The sequence below is a fragment of the Scyliorhinus canicula genome, chromosome 15 (assembly GCF_902713615.1).
Source record: "Scyliorhinus canicula chromosome 15, sScyCan1.1, whole genome shotgun sequence".
NCBI lineage: Eukaryota > Metazoa > Chordata > Chondrichthyes > Carcharhiniformes > Scyliorhinidae > Scyliorhinus > Scyliorhinus canicula.
Window position 1 is genome coordinate 50,080,372 of NC_052160.1, and position 21,914 is coordinate 50,102,285.

At 45.6% G+C, this 21,914-nt stretch overlaps 1 protein-coding gene across 2 annotated transcripts in view; it reads left to right on the top strand.

The window, feature by feature from the left end:
* The first annotated feature begins 357 nt into the window (after positions 1-357).
* Positions 358-21,914, top strand: part of shmt1 (serine hydroxymethyltransferase 1 (soluble)) — a 47,170-nt gene continuing 25,613 nt past the window's right edge. Inside the window, exons 1-5 of one of the 2 annotated variants that reach the window (XM_038820434.1) lie at positions 358-432; positions 6,939-7,055; positions 12,157-12,302; positions 13,634-13,749; positions 14,647-14,807. In XM_038820434.1, coding sequence (XP_038676362.1) covers positions 6,972-7,055; positions 12,157-12,302; positions 13,634-13,749; positions 14,647-14,807 — 507 coding nt within the window. In that variant the 5' untranslated portion in view covers positions 358-432; positions 6,939-6,971. Of the gene's footprint in view, positions 433-6,862; positions 7,056-12,156; positions 12,303-13,633; positions 13,750-14,646; positions 14,808-21,914 lie in introns of those variants that run through there. The other variant, XM_038820435.1, reaches the window with a different exon arrangement.

Consider the following 21,914-nt stretch of genomic DNA (forward strand, 5'->3'; position numbering starts at 1 on the left):
CTGGCACACTGTCTGACTCCAGCACATTGACTCTGGCACATTGGCTCTGGCACATTGACACTGGCACACTGTCTGACTCTGGCACATTGACACTGGCACAGTCTGACACTGGCACATTGACACTGGCACACTGTCTGACTCCAGCACATTGACTCTGGCACATTGACTCTGGCACACTGTCTGACTCTGGCTGCTGGCACACTGACTGCCGCCCCTCCAGACACAGGAGCAGTAGGTCAACAGAAGTTCACTCTCTTCTGATTAGCGGCTGTAAATAATTGTCCATCTCCAATTGGCTACAGCGAGTAGAGTTCTGTCTCTGATTGGCCTCTGTCAACAGACAGTTGATTGGTTGGAATGGGGCTTTGCTGTGATTGGCTGCTGGCAGTGGGTCTGAGCGCGCCCTCCTCACTCCGGGCTCAGTTCTTGCCGGTAAGTTTGTAGCGGATCACAATGGCAGAGAAGTCGTGGCGGAACTGCGCGTAAATCCGACAACTTTCCAGGCAGATCGCAGTGTTCAGGTCTTTAAAGCGGCAACCACCGAGGTTGCATTGCTTTAACGGTTTTGGGGAGAGGGGAAGGAAGAGGATCAGTCCCCGTCTGTCACCCGACCTTGAGCACAACAGAAACAGTCAGAAATCGTGCAGATGATGCACAGCAGAGCAGCTGTGAAAGAGCTCTCGGTGCCCATATTACATTTCGGGGTCCAGGTCTGGACAAGCAGGACCAACAGTGACTGACAGGAGAGAGAGAGAGAGAGTCTGCTCTACCCAGTTTGTGTCTCTAAGATTTGATGGAGATGGTCAACATCAAGGGCCAGGGCAGAGTAGATGGAGAGATACTGTTCACCATCAGTGGAAGGGTTGAGAATCAGAGGGCACAGATTTGAGGTCATTGGCAAAGGTAGCAATGGCGACATGAGGGAAAACATTTTTATGGATTAAGGGGTTAGGAACTGTAATGTAACCTAACTGAGCGTGTGATGGAAGAAGATTCAATTTTGGCATTCAAAAGGGGGTTGGATCATTGTCTGAAAAGGAAAAACCTCTGGAGCCCTGGGGTAAGGGAAACGGCTCTTGCAGAGGACCAGCATGAGCAGGACAGGCAAAAAAAGGGCTTCCTGTGCTGTAACAGTTTTTCCATTCACTCAACTCGCAATTCTTTATACATCACGTCATCTGGTGACTTTGTCTTAATTGGAACTGGGGAGATCCAGTCTGACGGTCATCCACGCCATCTGCGGCCATGGAACACATTTTGCTGTCCTTGGTTACCAGTGGCACCATTGCTTGGACGTTTTGTCTCTGTGGCCATTGCCTCTTGGCCCAAACGCACAAGAATATTGTGCTTGTTCCTGGAGATCATCCAGGAATAGAGGGGGGAGGTGGTAAAGGGGTTGTGCAGCTTCTGGAGCATGTGTTCTGCGGCCTGCGGGCACAAGCTCAGCACAAGTTGAAGTCTCTGTGAGTCTCCCCTCCGAATAGTTTAAAACAAGAGACTGACATCTCTTCCAATAATTGGAACCAACCTGTCACACACCTCTGTCCACTTCGTTGACTGACCACAGGGCAGCTCAGGGTCACTTGAATCCTAATTTGAACCCATGCACACACCAATAGGATGTTCATTCAGGTGTAGATTTTGTGAATTGGGACCCTTCTAGGGACATTATTTGTCCAGAGTCATGGTAGCTTAATTAGGCACTCTCTGGAAAACAGGAATGTATAACACAGACACAGAAAATATTACAGCATCTGTGGACAGAAAAAGGAGCTAACATTTTGAGTCTGGATAACTCTTTGTCAAAGCTCTTTGTTTCGAGTCAGCAACATTAGCTCCCTTTGCTCTCCACAGATGCTGTTAGACCTGCTGTGATTGTCCGGTATTTTCTGTTTTTGTTTCAGATTCCAGCATGTGCAGAAATTTATAAACAGGAATGTATAGTTGCCGTACAATATATATATTTTTTTAACGAACAGTTTTATTGAGGTAGTTTTTCGGCATTGTAAATAGTTACAGACATCAACAAAGAGAAAGCAAAAAAGGCAAAAATGTGCAAACATCCACGTACGTTCAATACTTCAATCGTACCATACTGCACAAGCCCGCTCCTCATCCATCGGTACTACCCGCCAATTTATCCCTCCTACTCTACTCTAACCTCACACCCCCCTCCCCCCTGCTGATGCTCACTCTCCCGCAAAGAAGTCAATGAATGGTTGCCACCTTCGGGCGAACCCCTGTACAGATCCCCTCAAGGCGAACTTAATTTTTTCCATACCCAGAAAACTCGACATGGTCGAAAGCCACAAGTCAGTCTTCGGGGGCTTTGAGTCCCTCCACGCCAATAATATTCGTCGCCGGGCTATCAGGGAAGCAAAGGCCAAAACATTGGCCTCTTTCTCACCCTGGACTCCCGGTCTTCCGAAACCCCAAAAATTGCCAACCCTGGACTCATCACCACCCTTGTTTTTAGCACCCGGGACATGATCCCCGCAAATCCCTCCCAGTACCCCCTAAGCATCGGACATGTCCAAAACATATGTACGTGGTTCGCTGGTCCTGCGCACCTAGCGCATTTGTCCTCTACCCCAAAGAATTTGCTCATCCGAGCCACCGTCATGTGGGCCCGGTGAACGACCTTAAATTGAATCAGGCCGAGCCTGGCACATGTTGCGGCCGAATTTACCCTACTCAGGGCTTCTGCCCACAGCCCGTCCTCCATTACCCCGTCTAGCTCCTCCTCCCATTTGAGTTTCAGTTCCTCCGTCTGGGACCCTTTCCCCTTCATGAGCACCTTATAAATATCAGAAACCTTACAATATGTATTTTATATATCCATACGTACTACCCATTCCACCTGGAAGACATGAACAACTCGATAAAAATCCAAAGCCATTAGGGAGAAAAAATGTTCCTTTCCGACTGTGGTACTTCGCTGCAATGTCTGATGATCTATCAGAATAATTCATTGGGTTTAAAACGTCTTGGAAAGTCCAAAGGATGTAATAAAGTGCGATGTAAATCAGAATTGGGGTTAGCAGTGATATCTCCGAAGGAAGAATATCCCACAGACTCTCATCATGCAGTTCCCCCATGAAGAATTGGCAATCGGATGAGGTACTGGGAAAGGAGCAACATTTGTGAGGAATAATTTTGCAATGAGAACCAGTGCTGCTGGGCGAAGATGGGAAGAAAGGTTTTATTTGAAGGAACCTGAAGGTTAGAAGATAAATTGGACTGTTTCTGAAAGATATGAAGCATCTCAAGTGTTGCATCTTCTCCATTCTAAACTTTGGTACTAAACTTCCTTCCTGTTGTGAAGGCTGTGGCTGAAAATTTAAAAAGTAACTTGTTACAGTGTGACAGTAGTTTAGACCACGTGAGGCTTGAGTGCTGAGACAAAGCGGGCTTTGTCCAAATTTCAGTTGGGCAGCATGCCAAAATATTTGAGCTTGAATTGCTACTTTGCTTCCAGTAGATTTGGAGGAAACAATTATAAACGGTGACCGGAATTCTCTGGTCGTCCTGATTCACTTTTCCCGCTGGCAGTGCACCCCCCTCCACTGGGTTTTGCGTTGGCGTTTGGTGGTTTGGATGGGAAATCCCATTGACAGGCAGCGGGAGGATAGAATCATGGCGCCAACGAACGACACGCAGCCGACAAACACGCAGTTTGGGGAATCAGAGAATCCTGCCCAGTATTTCAGGTTTGTTACACGTGGCCGGCGGCCGCTGGCAGCAGCCACCCCCGGCAATTCTCTGGCCTGCGAGGGGCCGATTGGCCGACCGTTTACGGCCGGTCCCGCCAGCGTAAATGACAACAGGTACTTACCGGCGGGACCTGGCTCCGCGGTGGCCTCTGGGGTCCTCGGGAGGACGCAGGGGGATCTGGCACCATGAGGTGCCCCATGTGGCCTGGCCCGTGATCGGAGCCCACCGATCCGCGGGCGGGCCTGTGCCGTGGGGGAACTCTATTCCTCCGCGTCAGCTGCTATAACAGTCCGCGATGGCCGACGCAGAGATGAACGCCCCCTGCACATGCGCTGGGATGACGCCAGCACACGCTGGTGCTCCCACGCATTCGGCGACTCGCACAGGCCGGCGGAGGCCCTTCGCCGCCGGTTGGCGTGGCGCCAAGCCCTTCCATGCCGGCCAGCGCGGAGCAAACCACTCTGGCGCCGGCCTAGCCCCTGAAGGTGCGGAGGATTCCGCCCCGCCAGTTTTTGCAGAATCCCGCCCCATGTTCCTCAAATTCTGGCGTTCTCTTCTTTGTCCCATAATTGGCAGTTGTGCCTTCATCTACTCAAGCCTAAATTCAATTCCCCTAAAATCCTGCTTCCTGACCAAGCTTTTGGTCAGTATCCTTTTTAAAAATAAATTTAGCATGGCCAATCCACCTACCCTACACATCTTTGGGTTGTGGGGGCAAAACACACGCAAACATGGGGAGAATGTGCAAACTCCACATGGACAGTGATCCAGAGCCGGGATCGAGCCTGGGACCTCGGCGCCGTGAGGTAGCGGTGCTAACCACTGCGCCACCGTGCTGCCCCTTTTGGTCAGTATCCTAATGTCTCCCTGTGTGGTTGGCTATCAAATCTGCGTCTGATTACGCTTCTGGAAGGACAACAATTTGTATTGTAACACCTTTAAAGTAGCAGATCATCTCGAGGCACTTTGCAGGAGCATTATCAAACAAAAACTGCCATTGAGCCACATGAAATATTCGGTCAGATGACAAAAAACCTGGTCAAAGAGCTATGTTCTCAGGAATGTCTTAAAGAAAAATAGAGAGGCAGAGAGATGCCATGGATAAAGCTCCGGAGCTTAGGCACGGCCACCGATAGTGGAGTGATTAAAATCATGGATGCTAAAGAGGCCAGATTTGGAGGAATGCGGATATTGTGGTGGGCCGTTGGGGCTCAAGTGGTTGCACAGATAAAGGAGGGTTGAGGCCCTGCAGGGATTTGAAAACAAGGATGAGAATTTTTAAGATTGAGGCATTGTTTAACAGGATTTAAATGTAGGTCATCCAACACTGGGACAATGCATGAACAGCACTTGGTGTGCATTAAGAAGTGGGCAGCAGAGACTTGGGTGAGCTCAAGGTTACGGAGGGTAGAGCATGGCAGGTCAGGTAGGAGTGTATTAGAATAGCCAAGATGAGAGGCAACAAAGACGTGGATGAGGGTTTTGGGCAGTAAATGAGCTGAGGTAGGCCTGGAGCCAGTTGATATTACAGAGGTGGAAATAGGTGGAATGATCTGCCTCGGGATGTTTAACTATATTAATGGTGCTTTATAAATGCAAGTTGTTTTTGGATAGCAGGTACACAGTTTGCATGGTAACTAGAAATTTACCTCAGGGCAGCACGGTAGCATGGTGGTTAGCATAAATGCTTCCCAGCTCCAGGGTCACAGGTTCGATTCCCGGCTGGGTCACTATCTGTACGGAGTCTGCACGTCCTCCCCGTGTGTGCGTGGGTTTCCTCCGGGTGCTCCGGTTTCCTCCCACAGTCCAAAGATGTGCAGGTTAGGTGGATTGGCCATGCTAACTTGCCCGTAGTGTTCTAAAAAGTAAGGTTAAGGGGGGGGTTGTTGGGTTACGGGTATAGGGTGGATACGTGGGTTTGAGTAGGGTGATCATTGCTCGGCACAACATCGAGGGCCGAAGGGCCTGTTCTGTGTTGTACTGTTTTATGTTCTATGTTCTATATCAAAAGGTGCTCCAACAGATGGAGCAATCTGTAGTCTTCTTAAAATATTGAGTTAGCTGTGCCTCACATAATCCTGCCTGTGTGGTGATTCAGCTTTTACACAGGAAAGAGCTGTCAACAAACATCTGAAGAGCCGACTGGTGGTTTATTAGCCAATTGCTGTTTCAGATGGCATTGACAGAGCTTTGGTCTGAGTATATACTCCGACCATTAATTACAGAATACCTAGCTGAACAAGTCTCTGCTATTCCAAATGGAGTTTTTATGCCCAATTTATTTAGACTGTTGTTACAACGGGGAAACAGTGTTCTGATAGCCACTCGAGGCTGCTAGATTCAAATTATACTGCTGGCTGCATCTTGATGTCCGGCTGAGGAACTCTAGACTCTGTATATAGACAAAATTAGCATTTATATAGCGCCGTTAATGTCGTGACACATCTCAAGGTGTTTCAAGCAGCGTTTATCAAATAAAATTTGACACTGAGCCACATAAGACGATATTAGGACAAGTGGCAAATGTTTGGTTGAAGAGGTTAGACTCTCAGGAGGAGGAAAGGGAGATGGAGATATTTCAGGGTGGTGGCAGAATTCATTAAAGATTTCTTGAAAATAAAGGAAAAAGAATAAGTATTTGAAAAATAAGAATTCCAGAGGGGAGAGAGCTTCGGGGAACGGAACTTTGCTGGTCACTATTTGGCATTGGTACGGTGGCCCAAATGGCCCCTTCCTGCTTTGTGAAACATTACCATGTAGGAAGGGCATCCAAAGGCGCCACGGTGGCGCAGTGGTTAGCACTGCTGCCTACGGTGCTGAGGACCCAGGTTAGATCCCAACCCCGGGTCACTGTCTGTGTGGAATTCGCACATTCTCCCTGTGTCTGCGTGGGTTTCACCCCCACAACCCAAAGGTGTGCAGGGTAAATGGATTGGCCACGCTAAATTGCCCCTTAATTGGAAAAAAAATTAACTGGATCCTCTAAATTTAAAAAAAGGAAGAACATCCAAAAGTTATTTACTGCTGCTTTTTATTTGGTTACGGTCCAACTATGCAGCAGCAAAGTGCAACCCTGAACTGGTCACCAATCTGTGAATGATTATACAGGGTTGTTGAAACATTGTTTAGAGTAGCGATTAAGCATTTTTAAGGACACTGGTTCTCGGCCGAATCCAGCTCCAGGCTCGTTCATTTCTCTTGTGCTATTTTTATGTTTAACGCAGCAGACATTCTGACTTGGAAAAAGGTTTTCAATCATGGCAGGAGCCATTGGTAACTCAGCCATTTGGGAATCCCACACTGCAATGCTAGTGGAACCCCTGAGCAGCAATGATCCAGAGGTGAGTAAAAATGTAAAATTATATTGTCAGTTTTCCTTTAAGAAGTGATTTGTTTCTTAAAACTGTAATGGGGCTGTCAGTGGGCAAAGTGCGGGTGCCAGGCAGTACAGACTAGAGGTTTCATGTCCCAGAATCGACAGGTTCAAAGTGACAGGAAATACTAAACAGGCTGAGGCTCTTTTCTGTGGAAAAGAGAAGTCCAAGACCCGATAGAGGTCATGAACATCGTGAAGGAGTTCGTTGGGATAAATGGAGGCAGTTTTGAGCGTGGCTCAAAATGGAGACAAATCACTCATAAAATCCAATAAAAATTCAAGAGACGCTTATTTAACCAGAGAGTGGTTTGAATGTAAAACCTTCTATCACATGGAACAAAAGAGGCAAATAGTACTGATTCATTTCAGGGGAAAACTAGATAACTAAATGAAGGAGAAAGGATTACGAGGAAATCCTCGGGTTACCAGAAACAGTGTGGGAGGAGGCTTGTGTGGAGCACAAACAGCAGCATGGACCATTTGGTTGAATGGCCTGTTTCTCCGCCAGATAGTCTGCGTAACAGAGTAGATAGGGTTTTAAATCAATAAGTTGGGGTGCGAGTGGTAGGAAAATTCAGATCTAAATACATTTATAAGTCTTTTGAGAAAAGTCAAGGCTGGAGAGCAGAGGTGTGATTTGAGTAAAATGGCAGATTGTGTCAAAGGCAATGTTAGGGAATATAGTAAAAAGTTAAATTTAAATGTGGTATATTTGAATGCAAGGTGCATTTGTAACAAGGTCGATGAATTCATGGCACGAATTGAGATAAATGGATTTGCTCTGTAGCCATTACTGGGGGTCGGCCAGAGTTGGGAACTTAATATTCGAGAGTGTGTGACTTTGAGGAATGATAGGCAAAATGGAAAAGGAGGTGAGCGGGGTGTGGTGATTTGTGCTGATTGTCCCTTTAAGAATAACACAGCAGAGTAAGGGTCACCTAGCTTGGGAGACCAGTTGGGAGCTGGTGGACCATTCTCTCTGGCAGGTTGGGACTCAGAGTGGGTTATCGCCCCAGGGGGTGGAGACCCTCAGGCAGGAGACATGTTAGGAGCTAGGCGCAGCCATGAGACTACTGTTTACTTATTAATAAATCCTTTTCATATTCACATCTGAAACCTGTGAAAGTGCATCATTAAAGGCTGAGGGAAGGCCATAGAAAGAAAGGATCTTAGCCCACAAAATCAGGATATTGAAATTGAAAATCGCTTATTGTCACGAGTAGGCTTCAGCGAAGTTACTGTGAAAAGCCCCTAGTCGCCACATTCTGGCGCCTGTCCGGGGAGGCTGGTACGGGAATCGAACTGTGCTGCCGGCCTGCTTGGTCTGCTTTAAAAGCCAGCGATTTAGCCCAGTGAGCTAAACCAGCCCCTATAGAATACGAATGGGAGGAATGAAGAAATAACAAATGGCAGAAAACATTGTGAAAGTACTTTATGGACCTCCTAAGAGTGGCCATAGTGTTGGCCAGAGCATTAATCTGGAAATTTGAGGAGCATGCAACAAGGGTTATGCAATAATTGACAGGCCCTTTAGTTCTCATATTATCTGGGTAAACTGTATTGGAAAAAGTAACTTGGATCAGGAATTTATGGAATGCAAATTAATCAGTTTTCCAGAACAATATGTCGAGGAACTAACAAGGGAGCAGATTATTTTAGATCTAGTATTGTGTAATAATCTTAGCAACAGATCATAAATAGATCACAAAGTGACAGAATTTCATAAATTGAGAGTAATGTGTTATGTCTGAAACACTTAAATTTAAACAAAACCAAATACAGCGGAGTAAGGTGGTGGACTAGTTAAATTAACTCGTAATTTTGATTTATAAATATATAGGTAAGAATTGGTGAAGATATAAAGAAATAATTCCCAATTCTTGACAACTATATTTTCCCTTGAGGAATGAAAAATGCCACAGGGAAAGGGATACAACCATGGTTAATTAGAGAAGTTAAGCATGAATTAAAATAAGAGGCTTTAAAGTTGCTGAGTAATGAGTCTGAATATTGAGAAGGTTTTAAAAATCAACCAAGGTTGACCAAAACATTAATTTAAAAAAGAGAAAATAGAATATGAGAGTAACCTCGCAGACATATTAAACCTAATTATAAGGCCAGTAGGTTTATTGGCTATTGGTGTCTCTGGCCCTCTCTTTCGGATGACAAAACGATCCATGGGTTATGTGCAGCCTGTCATTATGTGCAGTTATGTGTAGAAAGACAATGAATCAACTTGCTAGCAAGGGGAAAAACAAATGGCGCCAATGGCACACCAATGTGTTCATTGCCTCTTGTGGTCATTCTGTGTACTGCAGAGAGAATATGTATTTCATTTACCCAGAGAAAAAAAGGGCAGGGAATCTTTGCAGATTCAATTTTGGCGTCCCATTTTTTAACATCCTGTGACACACCCGAAGGCCATGACCCCCCATTTTGAAAACCACTGCCTTAGAGGCAGAGACCTCATTATAATGGGAAACAAGGCAAAGTTTTGGCATTATTTTTATTATCGTCACAATAGAAGACACAGAGAACAGACCGGAAGTAGGTATACTGAGAGTGAAGTACTTGAGGTAATTAATATTAGTAAAGCAAAAGTATTAATGCAATTAATGGGACTGTAAGATGGATTACCTGGACCTGATAGTCTACCTGCAGAGATTCAAAAGTTGTAGCTGCAGAGATAATAATAGTCTTAGTCTCCAAGAATTGCCTAGATTCTAACCTGATCCACGTTGTTTGGAAGTTATCAAGTGTACCCCTCACTGTTTAAGAAAAGAGGAAGAGAAGATACAGGGAGCTGAGATCACCCCCAGTTAGCCTGATCATAGTCATAGAGAAAAATACTAGAATCTATTATTAGGGACATAATAACATAGCGTAATCAAAAAATCATAATATGATTAGGCAGAGCCAGTAAGGTTTTATGAAAGGGAATCATGTTTGACAAATCTATGAGAATTTTTTCAGGGTGTAACCAACAGGGTAGATAAAGGGAACCAGTAGATGTAGTATATGAGGATTTTTAGAAGACACTCAGCAATGTTCTACAAAAGAGGTTGTTACGCAAGTTAAAGGCTCATGGGATTGGGGATAATGTATTAACATGGATTGAGGATTGGTTAACAGACAACAACAGGGAGTAATAATAATGGATCATTTTTGGGTGGGAGGTTGCACCTAATGGTGCAGCAAGATCTCAGTGTTTAGGTCTTAGCTGTTTACAATTCAAATCAATGGGCGCGATCTTCCGGCCACGCTGCGCTGGAAAAGCGGCTCACCGTGGGGCAGTTTGACCGGTGAAAGCCAGAAGACCCCGCTCCCGGGATCGATCCGGCTCACAACGCCTCGCGAGATTGGGGATCTCAAGGGGATCGGAGTGTGGTACAATGTGGTACCCTGGCACTGTTGGTGCCATCTGGGTACCCTGGCGCTGCCAGCCTGCAAACCTGGCAGTGCCACCTGAGTGCCAGCCTGGCTCTGCCAAGGTGCCTTGGGGGCACTGCCAGCTCACGGGGCCACTGCCAGGGTGCTGGGTTGGCACTGCCAGGCTGGCATTTTTTGCGTACGCGTTATCAGGCCGGGGTTGCCCTCCGTGGGTGTTGGGGAGGGCCTCCCATGCTGCATTCAGGCTGGGGGGGCGGGGAGATCGAGGATTTTTTTGTGGGCCTCGGAGATCGGGACCCTAACCTCGAGCTACAACAGGGAGTTCTAGTGAGCGGAGCTCCCCATTGTAAAAAACGGAACTATGTGCGGCCTCAGCCACGGGTTACCCATTTAGGCCTCTTATTCAAAGTGCGAGACTGGTAGATGAGATCTGTGTGCCCTTGTAAAAAAAATTACAAAGTTAACTTTGTGGGTATGATAAGCAATTCGGGAGGAAAATGGTATGTGAGCCTTCATTGCAGGGAGATTGGTGTACACGAGTAAGGTGGTCTTGTTGCAATTATAAAGGGCTTTTCTGCGATCACACATGGAGTACCATATACATTTATAGTCCCCTTAACCAAAGGATATACGTGCCTTGAAGGAGGTGCAATGAAGGTTCATTAGATTGACTCCCCAAATGAAGGGGCTGTTCTGTGAGGAGATATTGAGTAGAATAGACTATGTCCTCTGGAGTTTAGATGAGGGGAGTTAAGGTGATCTTATGAAAACAAAATGTTTTTGAGGTTGATGCTGAGAGGCTATTTTTCCTGGCCAAGGAATCACCTAGTGATCATAGCTGCAGCATAAGGCGTCAACCATTTAGAATCATAGAATCCCTACAGTGCAGAAGGAGGCCAATTGGCCCATCAAGTCTACTCTGAAAGAGCACCATACTCAGGCCCACTCCCCTGTCCTATCCCCATAACCCCACCCAACCTTTTGGACACTAAGGGGCAATTTAGCATGGCCAATCCAGCTAACCTGCATATCTTTGGACTGTGGGAGGAAACCAGAGCACCCAGAGGAAACCCATGCAGACACAGGGGAGAACGTGCAAACTCCACACACAGTCACCGAAGGTTGGAATTGAACCTGGGTTCCTGGCACTGCGAGGCAGCAGTGCTAGCCACTGTGCCACAAGGGCTGAGGTGAGGAGAAATTTCTTTGCTCAGAAAGCTGTGCATCTTTGGAATGATCAAACCCAGACAACTGAGAATACTTAGTTGTTGAGTTTGACAAAGTTTTAGACAGTAAAGATATCCAGAGACACTGGGTTAGCGGGGGGGAACAGAATTCAGGCAGAAGTTCAGTTGGGATCTGATTGAATGGTCGAAGAGGCTCGAGGGGCTGTGTGGTCTACTCCTGCTCCTGTTTCTTCTGTTCAAAGAGCAGACATGCTATAATTGGATAAAAGGCCTCGGGCTCAGGGGCAGTGGTGAGAATGTGGAGGGGGAGAAAATTAGATTGAATTCCGCCTCCTGATTTCGGGACTGGAGTGACCCAATCTAAGAGTGATTTATAATAGGTGGTGACAATGAGACTTTATTTCTGTGTAAGACGGGTTACCAACCATTGACCTGTGCTGAGAAACAGCACTTACGAAGATTTTTAAAAACGTTCTGATTCCCTGACAGGTGTACGGGATCATTAAGAAGGAGAAGAGTCGTCAGAGACTTGGTTTGGAACTCATTGCCTCCGAGAACTTTGCGAGCCGAGCCGTATTGGAGGCTCTGGGCTCCTGTATGAACAACAAATATTCGGAGGGGTACCCTGGCCAGAGGTATGAAATCAGCACTCACCCTTGCCTTGAATAACTTCATTCTTTTTTATGACATGTGGCTTCACCTGTCTAGCAAGAAAAGGTAGTATGATGGCCCGGGGGACGGGTTTTACGAGTCAAATTCTTCAGCCCTCCCAAATGCCTTGGAGCTGAAACAAATTGGTTTATACAAAGCACCTTGGACTTAGTAAACTGTCCCAAGGTGCTTCACAGGAGTGTTATCAAAGAAACAGTAGATGGGATGAGTTGATTTTTAATTCATTTATTTCACCTATTGCCTTGTTTTATTTGTTTGTTTTCAGCTCTCAACACTTCCATTACCACAGTGACTACATTCCAGAAGTACTTCATGGACTGTAAAGTGCTTTGAGAAGCTCTGAGATCGTAAAAGATGCGACATAAATACCAGTCCTTTTTTTCCCTTTTTACTGGCCTGGATCCTAAGCAGCAGTGACAGTCTCTCCTGACCCTCTGCTGAGCTTCGATACCTACCCTCAGCATCAATATTACCCTTAATTGAGCCCAATTCAATCGCTCAACCAATTCAAGTGCTGTACTCTCGGAACCCAGCAAAGTAATTAATAACAGAGCTGACAGTGGGGAGAACTCACCAGTTCATGTCTATACTGTGTTCGGAGGTTTATTTCCTTCACTAGATTTTTTGGGCCCCATTACAGGAACTGGCCCCTATGTAACCCCCTTTTTTAAAGTGGAAGTGGGGCTAGACTGGCTGCTCTTGTTCATTCGGATGTCCTATGAGGCCTACAGTTCCTGAAAGTCGGCCACTAGGAGAGTAGCCAATGTGACGGCCCTTTTTAGAGCAAGGTTGTGGTGGTAAACCACCCGTCTTCTGCAAAAGTCCTCCCGCTCCACTCTGGTCCCAGTGCTCAGTGTCCTCCATTGTGGTTCACGTGACTGAATAGAATTGCCATTGTAGCAGTAAGGGGAGGGTTATTCAGCTCCTTGAGCCTGCTGTGTCATTCAGTTAGATCCTGGTTCATCTGTTTCTTAAATCCATTTAGCTGCTTTAGTTCCATATCCTTTGTTGATCTTATATAACAAATAAAAACTGTTGACCTTGGTTTTGGAATTTCCAATTGACCCCTAGCCTCAGCAGATTTACTGGTGGGGTGGGGGGGGAGGGGTTTTCAGATTTGCACCGCCTTTGTGTGAACTGATAAAGGTGCAACGTAAGGTCTACCATGACTCGACTAACGATACTGCTCCTGTCAGAGCACCAGGATAAATTATTTATGGTCTTCCAGCAAATCCTTTTTTTAAATTGGTGGTACCATGGCCTGTTTTAATGCAAAGCTGTCTTGTTTCTATAGGTATTATGGTGGCACTGAATTTGTCGATGAATTGGAGAGGCTGTGTCAGAAACGAGCACTGGATTTGTACAGCCTTGACCCACAGAAATGGGGAGTCAACGTCCAGCCATATTCAGGTAAACCCCTCAGGCATAACTCACTCACCCCTTACTTACTATCCCTAGAATATCCCCCTCCTCTATTGAAGGCACTAGCTCATTCAGAGGACACAGAGTCTATTAGAACCACAAATATCTTGCTTTACGTGCTTGCTTAGATGTTGAGTGTGAGCTGACTATTCCACCATGGGTGGAGACAGGGCCTTCTTCTCCTCTGCTCCATGTCACCTGGAGCAAGGAGCACCTTGCAATAAAACTGACATTTCAAAGATCAAAAGCTAGCAATCGTATGGCGAGTAATTCACCTCCTGACCCTCTCAAAGCCTGCCCACCATCTACAAGGCACAAGTTAGGAGTGTAATGGAATACTCTCCACTTGCCTGGCTGAGTGCAGCTCCAACAACACTCAAAAGCTTGGACACTCTCCAAGACAAAGCAGCATGCTTGATTGCTACCCCTTGTACAAACATTCAATCCCTCCACCACCAAAGAACAGAGGCAGCCGTGTGTACCCTCTACAAGATGCACTGCAGGAACTCGCTAAGGTTCCTGAGACAGCACCTTACAAACCCACGACCACTACGACCTGGAGGTTCCCCTCCAAATCACTCACGACCCCAACTTGGAAATATATTGCCGTTCCTTCACTGTTGGTGGGTCAAAATCATGGAACTCCCTAACAGCACAGTGAGTGTTCCTCCAGCCCAGGGACTGAAGCGGTTCAAGAAGGTAATTCACCACCACCTTCTGAAGGGCAACTAGGGATGGGCAATAAATGTTGGCCTACCCAACGACCCCCACATCCCATAAATGAATTAAAAATTGTAACATTAGCCTCCTGGTGCCTGAGGACGAGGATGGAGATTTTGAAAGGATATCAGTATCTATGTCTCTCTCCCTCCTTGGGCTTGACAGGATCTCCAGCAAACTTTGCCATTTACACGGCTCTCGTGGAGCCACATGGGAGGATCATGGGATTGGACCTTCCTGATGGTGGCCACCTGACCCATGGTTTCATGACAGAGAAGAAGAAAATCTCTGCTACGTCTATCTTCTTTGAGTCAATGCCGTACAAGGTAGGAGCATTTGGAAGGTAACTCGATATTGAATTAGCAGTCAATTCTTCACTGCCCTTTTATTTTTCACTCTAAAGAAATCTCGCAGTGTCACAGAAAGCCGCTTGGCTGACGGTGCCTGTGCCAGTTCTTTGAAAGAGTTATTCAACGAGTCCTATTCCCACGCCCCATCGCCCTTTCCCCAGAGCCCTGGACATTTCTTTCTTTTCAGGTACCTTTACAATTTTTAATCAATCTGCTTCATCCCCCCTTTTCAGCAGAGCTATTCCAGATCACAATAAAGCTTACATGACTGGACATGAGAAGCAATAATCTCCTCCTTCCCATTCGTTACACTGGGATCCAGAAATGTAAAATTTGCTCTGACTTCCTTTAAGAAATGTGTGACAATTGGTAGTGCACTTGCACATATTATATAGTATTGGATTCATAGAACCGTGTAATTTATTGTCCAGAAGGAGGCCATTTGGCCCATCATGGCCTGTGCCAACCAAAAACGAGTATCCAGCTTAATCCCACATTCCAGCTCTTGGTCCTCAGCCCTGAAGGTTATGGCATTTCAAGTGCACGTCTAAAGTACTTTTTCAATGCAGCGAGGGTTAATGACTCCACTGAGTCGTGGACTCCAGGTAACCCTTTGAGTGGAAAGAAAATCTCCTGAATTATTCAATCAGCCTTCTGCTAATTGCTTTAAATCCATGCCCCCTAATTATTGACCTCCCTGGTCAGAGAAATATTCCTTTCCTACCTACTCCATCCCATCATTTTATACACCTCAATTAAATCTCCCCTCAGCCACTTCTGCTCAGAAGAAAATAACTCACCCTGTCAGATGTTTCCACATATCTAGATTTCTCCATTCCTGGTAACATCATCACTGTAAATCTGTTCTGTACTCTCTCAAGTGTGTTCGTGTACTACCTGTAATACGATGACCAGAATTGTGTCTAGTACTCCAGCTGTGGTTCAACTGGGGTTGTAGCCTAGCCTCCCTGCTCCTCCATTCTGTGCCACAACCAATAAAGGAAACTATTCTGGATGCCTTCTTAACCATGCAAGAGATAGGAAAAGGAGGAGGCCATTTAGTTTTTCAAACCTTCTTTGCCATTTAATAGCATGGTTGATCTTCTACCTTGACGTTGCCTTTCCACACGGTTCCATGTCCCTTAATTCCCTTAACTTACAAAAATTTATTGATCCCCGCCTTAAATGTGCTCACAATTGAGCACCCAAAGCTCTCTTGGGTAGAAATTGCAAAAATTCCCAAAATTTTCAAGTGAAGAAATGTTTCTCAATCTTGAGTTACTCTGTGACTATTACCCCTAATTTTCGACTCCCAGCTGGGGAAATATTGTCCCAACATCCACCTTGTTATGTTCCGTCATAATTTTATATGTTTCAACAAAATACTACTCATTCTTCTAAGTTCCAGGGATATATCGGCCTAGCCTACTCGGTTTCCTCATAGAACGCTCCTTACCTTGGGAAGCAGATTAGGGAACTGTTGAGTTCGAGGAAGTGACCAAACAGGAACGTGAGGAAACAAAAGGTTTATTAACGAAGAACGAAGATCCTATGTGCACTGGTCCCAGACGCAACTACCCGCGCCCAGCCCACACTCGGGCCGGGGTTTATAAGTCCTGATTTGCTCCCCTGTTGTTGAGGGAGCTCCACTCCTCAGCGAGGAAGCTCATCCTCCACGAGACTCACGGGGAGGCAAATCGGCCCAGCCCGTGGGTCTCGTGTCGGCTACAACAGGAACCTTCATTGCACTCCCTCCGAGGAGACTAAAACTGCACCAGTTGTGGTCTCACCAATGCCCTATTCAATTTCAGTAAGCCGGCTTCGTTTATACTCCAATCCCATTGTGTCTTCCTAATTGCTTACTATGCATACATGTGAATGTGATTCAGGTTCTTGTGAACGTCAACATTTCCTAGTCTTGCACCGTTTAAAAAATATTTCCTTCAAAGTGGATAACTTACCAGATGAACTGTTGTGATTCAAGGCAGCGGTTCACCACAGTCTTCTCAAGGACAGTTAGGATGGGCAACAGTTAATGGCAAGTGGGAGAGTCTAAGACCAGAGGGCATAACCTCAGACCGAGGGCTCACCTATTTAAGACAGAGATGAGGGGGAATTTCTTCAGAGAGCTGTAGCGGCTGGGCCATTAAGTATGTTTAAGGCTGAGATGGACAGATTTTTAATCTGCAAGGGAGTCAAGGGTAATAGGGACAAGGCGGGAAAGTGGAGTTGAGGATTATCATATCAGATCAGTCATGATCACATTGAATAGGGGGTGGCATGTGGCGCAGTGGCTAGCACTGGGACTGCGGCGCTGAGGACCCGGGTTCAAACCCCGGCCCTGGGTCACTGTCCGTGTGGAGTTTGCACATTCTCCCCGTGTCTGCGTGAGTTTCACCCCCATAACCCAAAGATGTGCAGGTTAGGTGGATTGGCCACGCTAAATTGCCCCTTAATTGGAAAAGAAAAATAATTGGCTACTCTATATATATATTTTTTAAATGATTTCATTGAATGGCAGAGCAGAATCGATGAGTCGAGTGGTCTACTTCTTTACACCTACATCTTATGATCTTATGGTTAATAAACAAAAAACAGAGGAGGAATTATGGGTCATTTTCAGGTTGGCAGGCTAACTAGCAGGGTACCACAAGGATCATCAGTGTTTGGGCCCCAGAAATTTACAATTTCTATCAATATGTTAAATGAGGGGCCCAAGTGTATTTCCTTCCCAATTTGTCCATGATACAAAATTAGGGGGAGTGTAAGCCTTGAGAAGAATTTTATTATTGCTGTAAAAAGAAAGGGAGGCATGTGGCACAGTGGTTAGCACTGGGACTGCGTAGCTGAGGACCCAGGTTTGAATCACAGCCCTGGGTCACTGTCCGTGTGGAGTTTGCACATTTTCCCCGTGTCTGCGTGGGTTTCACCCCCACAACCCAAAGATGTGCAGGTTAGGTGGATTGGCCACACTAAATTGTCCCTTAATTGGAGAAAAAATAATTGGGTACTCCAAATTTATAATTAAAAAAATTATTACTGTAAAAAGAGACATGCTATTGAACCTTCTTGTCTTGCCCGCATCAGGACAACTACCTCAGATAAACCAACAGCAAAGTGAACATCAATTTATACTGCATAAGAGACTATTTTTATTATTCTTACATCCTTGATGGTAGCCATGATGTGGAGATGCCGGCATTGGACTGGGGTGGGCACAGTAAGAAGTCCCGCCTGATGAAGGAGCTACACTCCGAACGCTAGTGATTCCAAATAAACCTGTTGGACTTTAACCTGGTGTTGTAAGACTTCTTACTGTATCCTTGATGGTAGCAGAAGTTTCAAAAAGCATTTCCACAAGGGGCCATGCAAGAGAGTATTACATAAAATTATCGGATTGGGGGGTGATTTATTGACATGAATTGAATATTGAAGAGAGATTGAGTAGGTTGAGCCTGTACTCATTGGTGTTTAGAAGAGTGAGAACGCCCTTATTGAGATTGATATGACTCTCAGGGGGCTCCTCCTCAAGGGAAACAACCTCTCAATATCTACCCTGTCAAGCCCCTAGAGAGTGGTATTACGACTCAGGCTCTCCTCAATGCTCAATCCATGTCAATATATTACCCCCTAATCCTATAATTGTATGTGATACCCTCTTCTGTGGCCCCTTGTGGAAATGCTTCTTGAAACTCATCAAGGATCTGTGGACATGCTCTTTAGGCACCTCTCCCACTACACTTCTCAGTGTCTTGCCATTTATTGTTTATTCATTTGCCATGTTTGTTCTCCCCGAATGTATTACTTCACACTTCTTCAGATTGAATTCCATGTACTACTTTTCTGCCCACCTGACCAGTCCATTGATATCCTCCTGCAGTCTATATCTTTCTCCCTCACTCTGAAACACATGGCCAGTTTTGTATCACTTGCAAACTTCCAGGTCAGGCCCCCTAATTAATTGTACATTGAAATGCACCGTGAGAAGCAAGGGATCTAGTACTGGGCCCTCCAAAAATCCTGGTCCACCTGCGTCGATGCTACAACCAAGAAAGCACAACAGCGCCTCTACTTCTTCAGGAAACTAAGGAAATTCGACATGTCCACGTTGACTCTTACCAACTTTTACAGATGCACCATAGAAACCATCCTATCTGGCTGCATCACAGCGAGGTATGGTAACTACTCGACCCAAGTCTGTTAGAAACCACAGAGAGTCGTGAACACAGCCCAGTCCCTCACGTGAACCCACCTCCCATCTATGGACTGTCTACACTTCCCGCTACCGTACAAAAGTGGGCAGCATAATCAAAGACCCCTCCCACCCGGGTTATTCTCTCTTCCAACTTCTTCCATGGGGCAGGAGATAGAAAAGTCTGAGAAACACACACAGATAGGTTCAAAAACAGCTTCTTCCCTGATGTTACCGGACTCCTGAATGACCCTCTTATGGACTGAACTGATCTCTTCACACATCTTGTCTGCCGAGTAGGACTACACTCCCTATGCTTCACTCGATGCCTGTGTCTATGTATTTACATTGTGTATTTATGTATGTCCTATGTTTTTCATGTATGGTACGATATGTCTGGACTGTACGCAGAACAATACTTTGCATTGTACCTCGTGACAATAAATCGAATCAATCTATCAATCTATAAAACTATAGTGGAAACAGCCCTCCTGCCACAGAAACACCTGTCAACAATCACCCATTACTTTTTGGCCTGATCAATTTTGGATTCAACCTGCCACTTCTCCCTTGGTTCCCATCGGCTTTTACTTTTCGGACAAGTTTGCCCTGTGAGATCTTGTCAAAAATCTATGCCGACCATATCAAACACACTACCCCTCATTGATCCTCCTGCCACCTTCTCGAAACATTACATCAAATGAGTCCACCGTTGACAAATTAACCGTCTGCTGGTTGCCGTTGATGAATCCATGCCTGCCTAAATGACAGATTTATACTGTCCCTGAGAAATGTTTCCAATAATTTACCCACCACCATGTTTAGGCTGACTGAGCTGCAATTAATCATTCTATCCCTCCCTCTATTAAAACAAATCAGATTAATATTAGCTTTCCTCCAGTTTGTCACCAGCGAGGATTGGAAAAATGCTGACCAGAACCCATTTTCCACTATTTCTCCCTTGTTTCTTCCCATAAGCTGGGATACATTTCATCTGGGCCGCGGAGTTTATTTAATTTCAATGACGCTATACCCCTTAATATTTCCTTGCTCGCTATATTTATCCCATCTAATGTTTCAGACTCCCATCTCCTCAACTACAATGTCAGCACTGTTCCCTTCTTTTGGGAAGGCTGAGACAAGGTATTGATTAAGAACCACACTCGCATCTTTCTGACTCCTCACATGAATAATCTTATTGGTCTCCAATGGTCCCTGTGCTTTCCTTAGTGACAGGAGGATCAATGACGGTAGTGTGTTTGATATGATCTACGTAGATTGTTCATATTGCTCTTTGTTTATTTATAAGACACCCATGAGTTTTCCTTACCAATGTTCTTTCTCTTTGCTTTCTTAATTTTCTTTTTAATTTCACCCCTGCACTTTCTTTACTTCTCCAGGCTTATTCTACCATTGAACACTCAGTACCTGACATCAGCTTGCGGTTTTGTGTCTCCTACTACCATGTATGCTCCTTGAAATCCAGAGGCTCCAAAGGGAGTCCCACCCTTTTTCTTTGCTTTGAGCCCTTACAACTTCCTCTTACTTAAGTCCTGCTTTCTCTTGTTGGAATTGCTAACCGATGACTTAAAAAAAACCTCCTGAATACATTTTAAGAATTCTGTGCTCTTAACTGCACGGGTTCAACCAGTTGAAGTTATTCATGAAGGCCCCGCCTTCTTAACCTTTCACCTCAGCTGAGTGGTGGCGACCCTCAGGTTTAAGTCACCACCAGTCAGCTCTTCCCCCTCAAAGGGGAAAACAGCCTAATGGTCATCTGGGACAATGGGCACTTCACTTGATTCCCAGTCAATATTAAGCCCCTAATCAGGGCCTATTGTTTTTGTACTTTTCAGCAATTTGCCTACATTTGCTGCTCAAGCTGCCTCTGACTGAGATCCATGGTACACTGTCAGCAGCTCGATTGCACCTTTTTTCTTCTGTTCAACCCACATGACATCCAGTTTAAATATAATCCCTGCTCACAGCTGTGATTGTTCATCAATAGTGCAACATCCTCCCACATACTCTTTTCATCTCACTCACTATCTGATCTGAAAATTCTGTAACCAGGAATGTTGATCTGCCACTCCTGCATTTCTTTAAGCCATGTTTCAGTAATAGCTCTGATATTGTATTTCAGAGTATCTTTCTGTGCTCTCAACTCATCATTAAACTTCTTATGCTGTAATGTATATCATTAAATACTGCCCAACCCTCCTCTTGACTATTTTCCAGCCTCTGTTTCCTCTGCCTTCCCCACTTATTTTCCTGCCTTCCATTTCTTTGTTTCTCGCGCTCCTGAATCAACACTCAATTTCCAACCCCCACTGCCGAGCAAGTGAAACCTATCAGCAAAAGCACTGGCAACCATCCCCATGCAAATTCTGAAGCCAACCTGATGCCTGCCTGTTCACCATTCTCAAATTCCCAATGTACTAAGCCCAGGTTGGTGTTCCTCACAGCAAGAAAGCAAGAACTAGACTTGAAATATACCAGGGACCACTCTCCTTCATAACTCAGTATGGCCGATTCAGAGATGGTCCTTGGCTGGAGAATGGGAGTGAGTTGTCTCGCTCTTCTCTTTTTTTTATCTAGAACTAGGGGGGGTACGGTAGCACAATGGTTAGCATTTCTGCCTCACAGCTTCAGGGACCCAGGTTCAATTCCGACCTTGGGTAAGGTTTTGTGTTCAGTTGGCACTTTATCCCCATATCTGTGTGGATATCCTCCGGGTGCTCCAGTTTCTTCCCACAGTCCAAAGATGTGCAGTCTAGGTGGATTGGCCATGCTAAATTGCCCTTCGTGTCCAAAAGGTTAAGTGGGGTTACTGGGTTACGGGGGAACGGTGAAAGCATGGGCTTAAGTGGGGTGCCCTTTCCAAGGGCCAG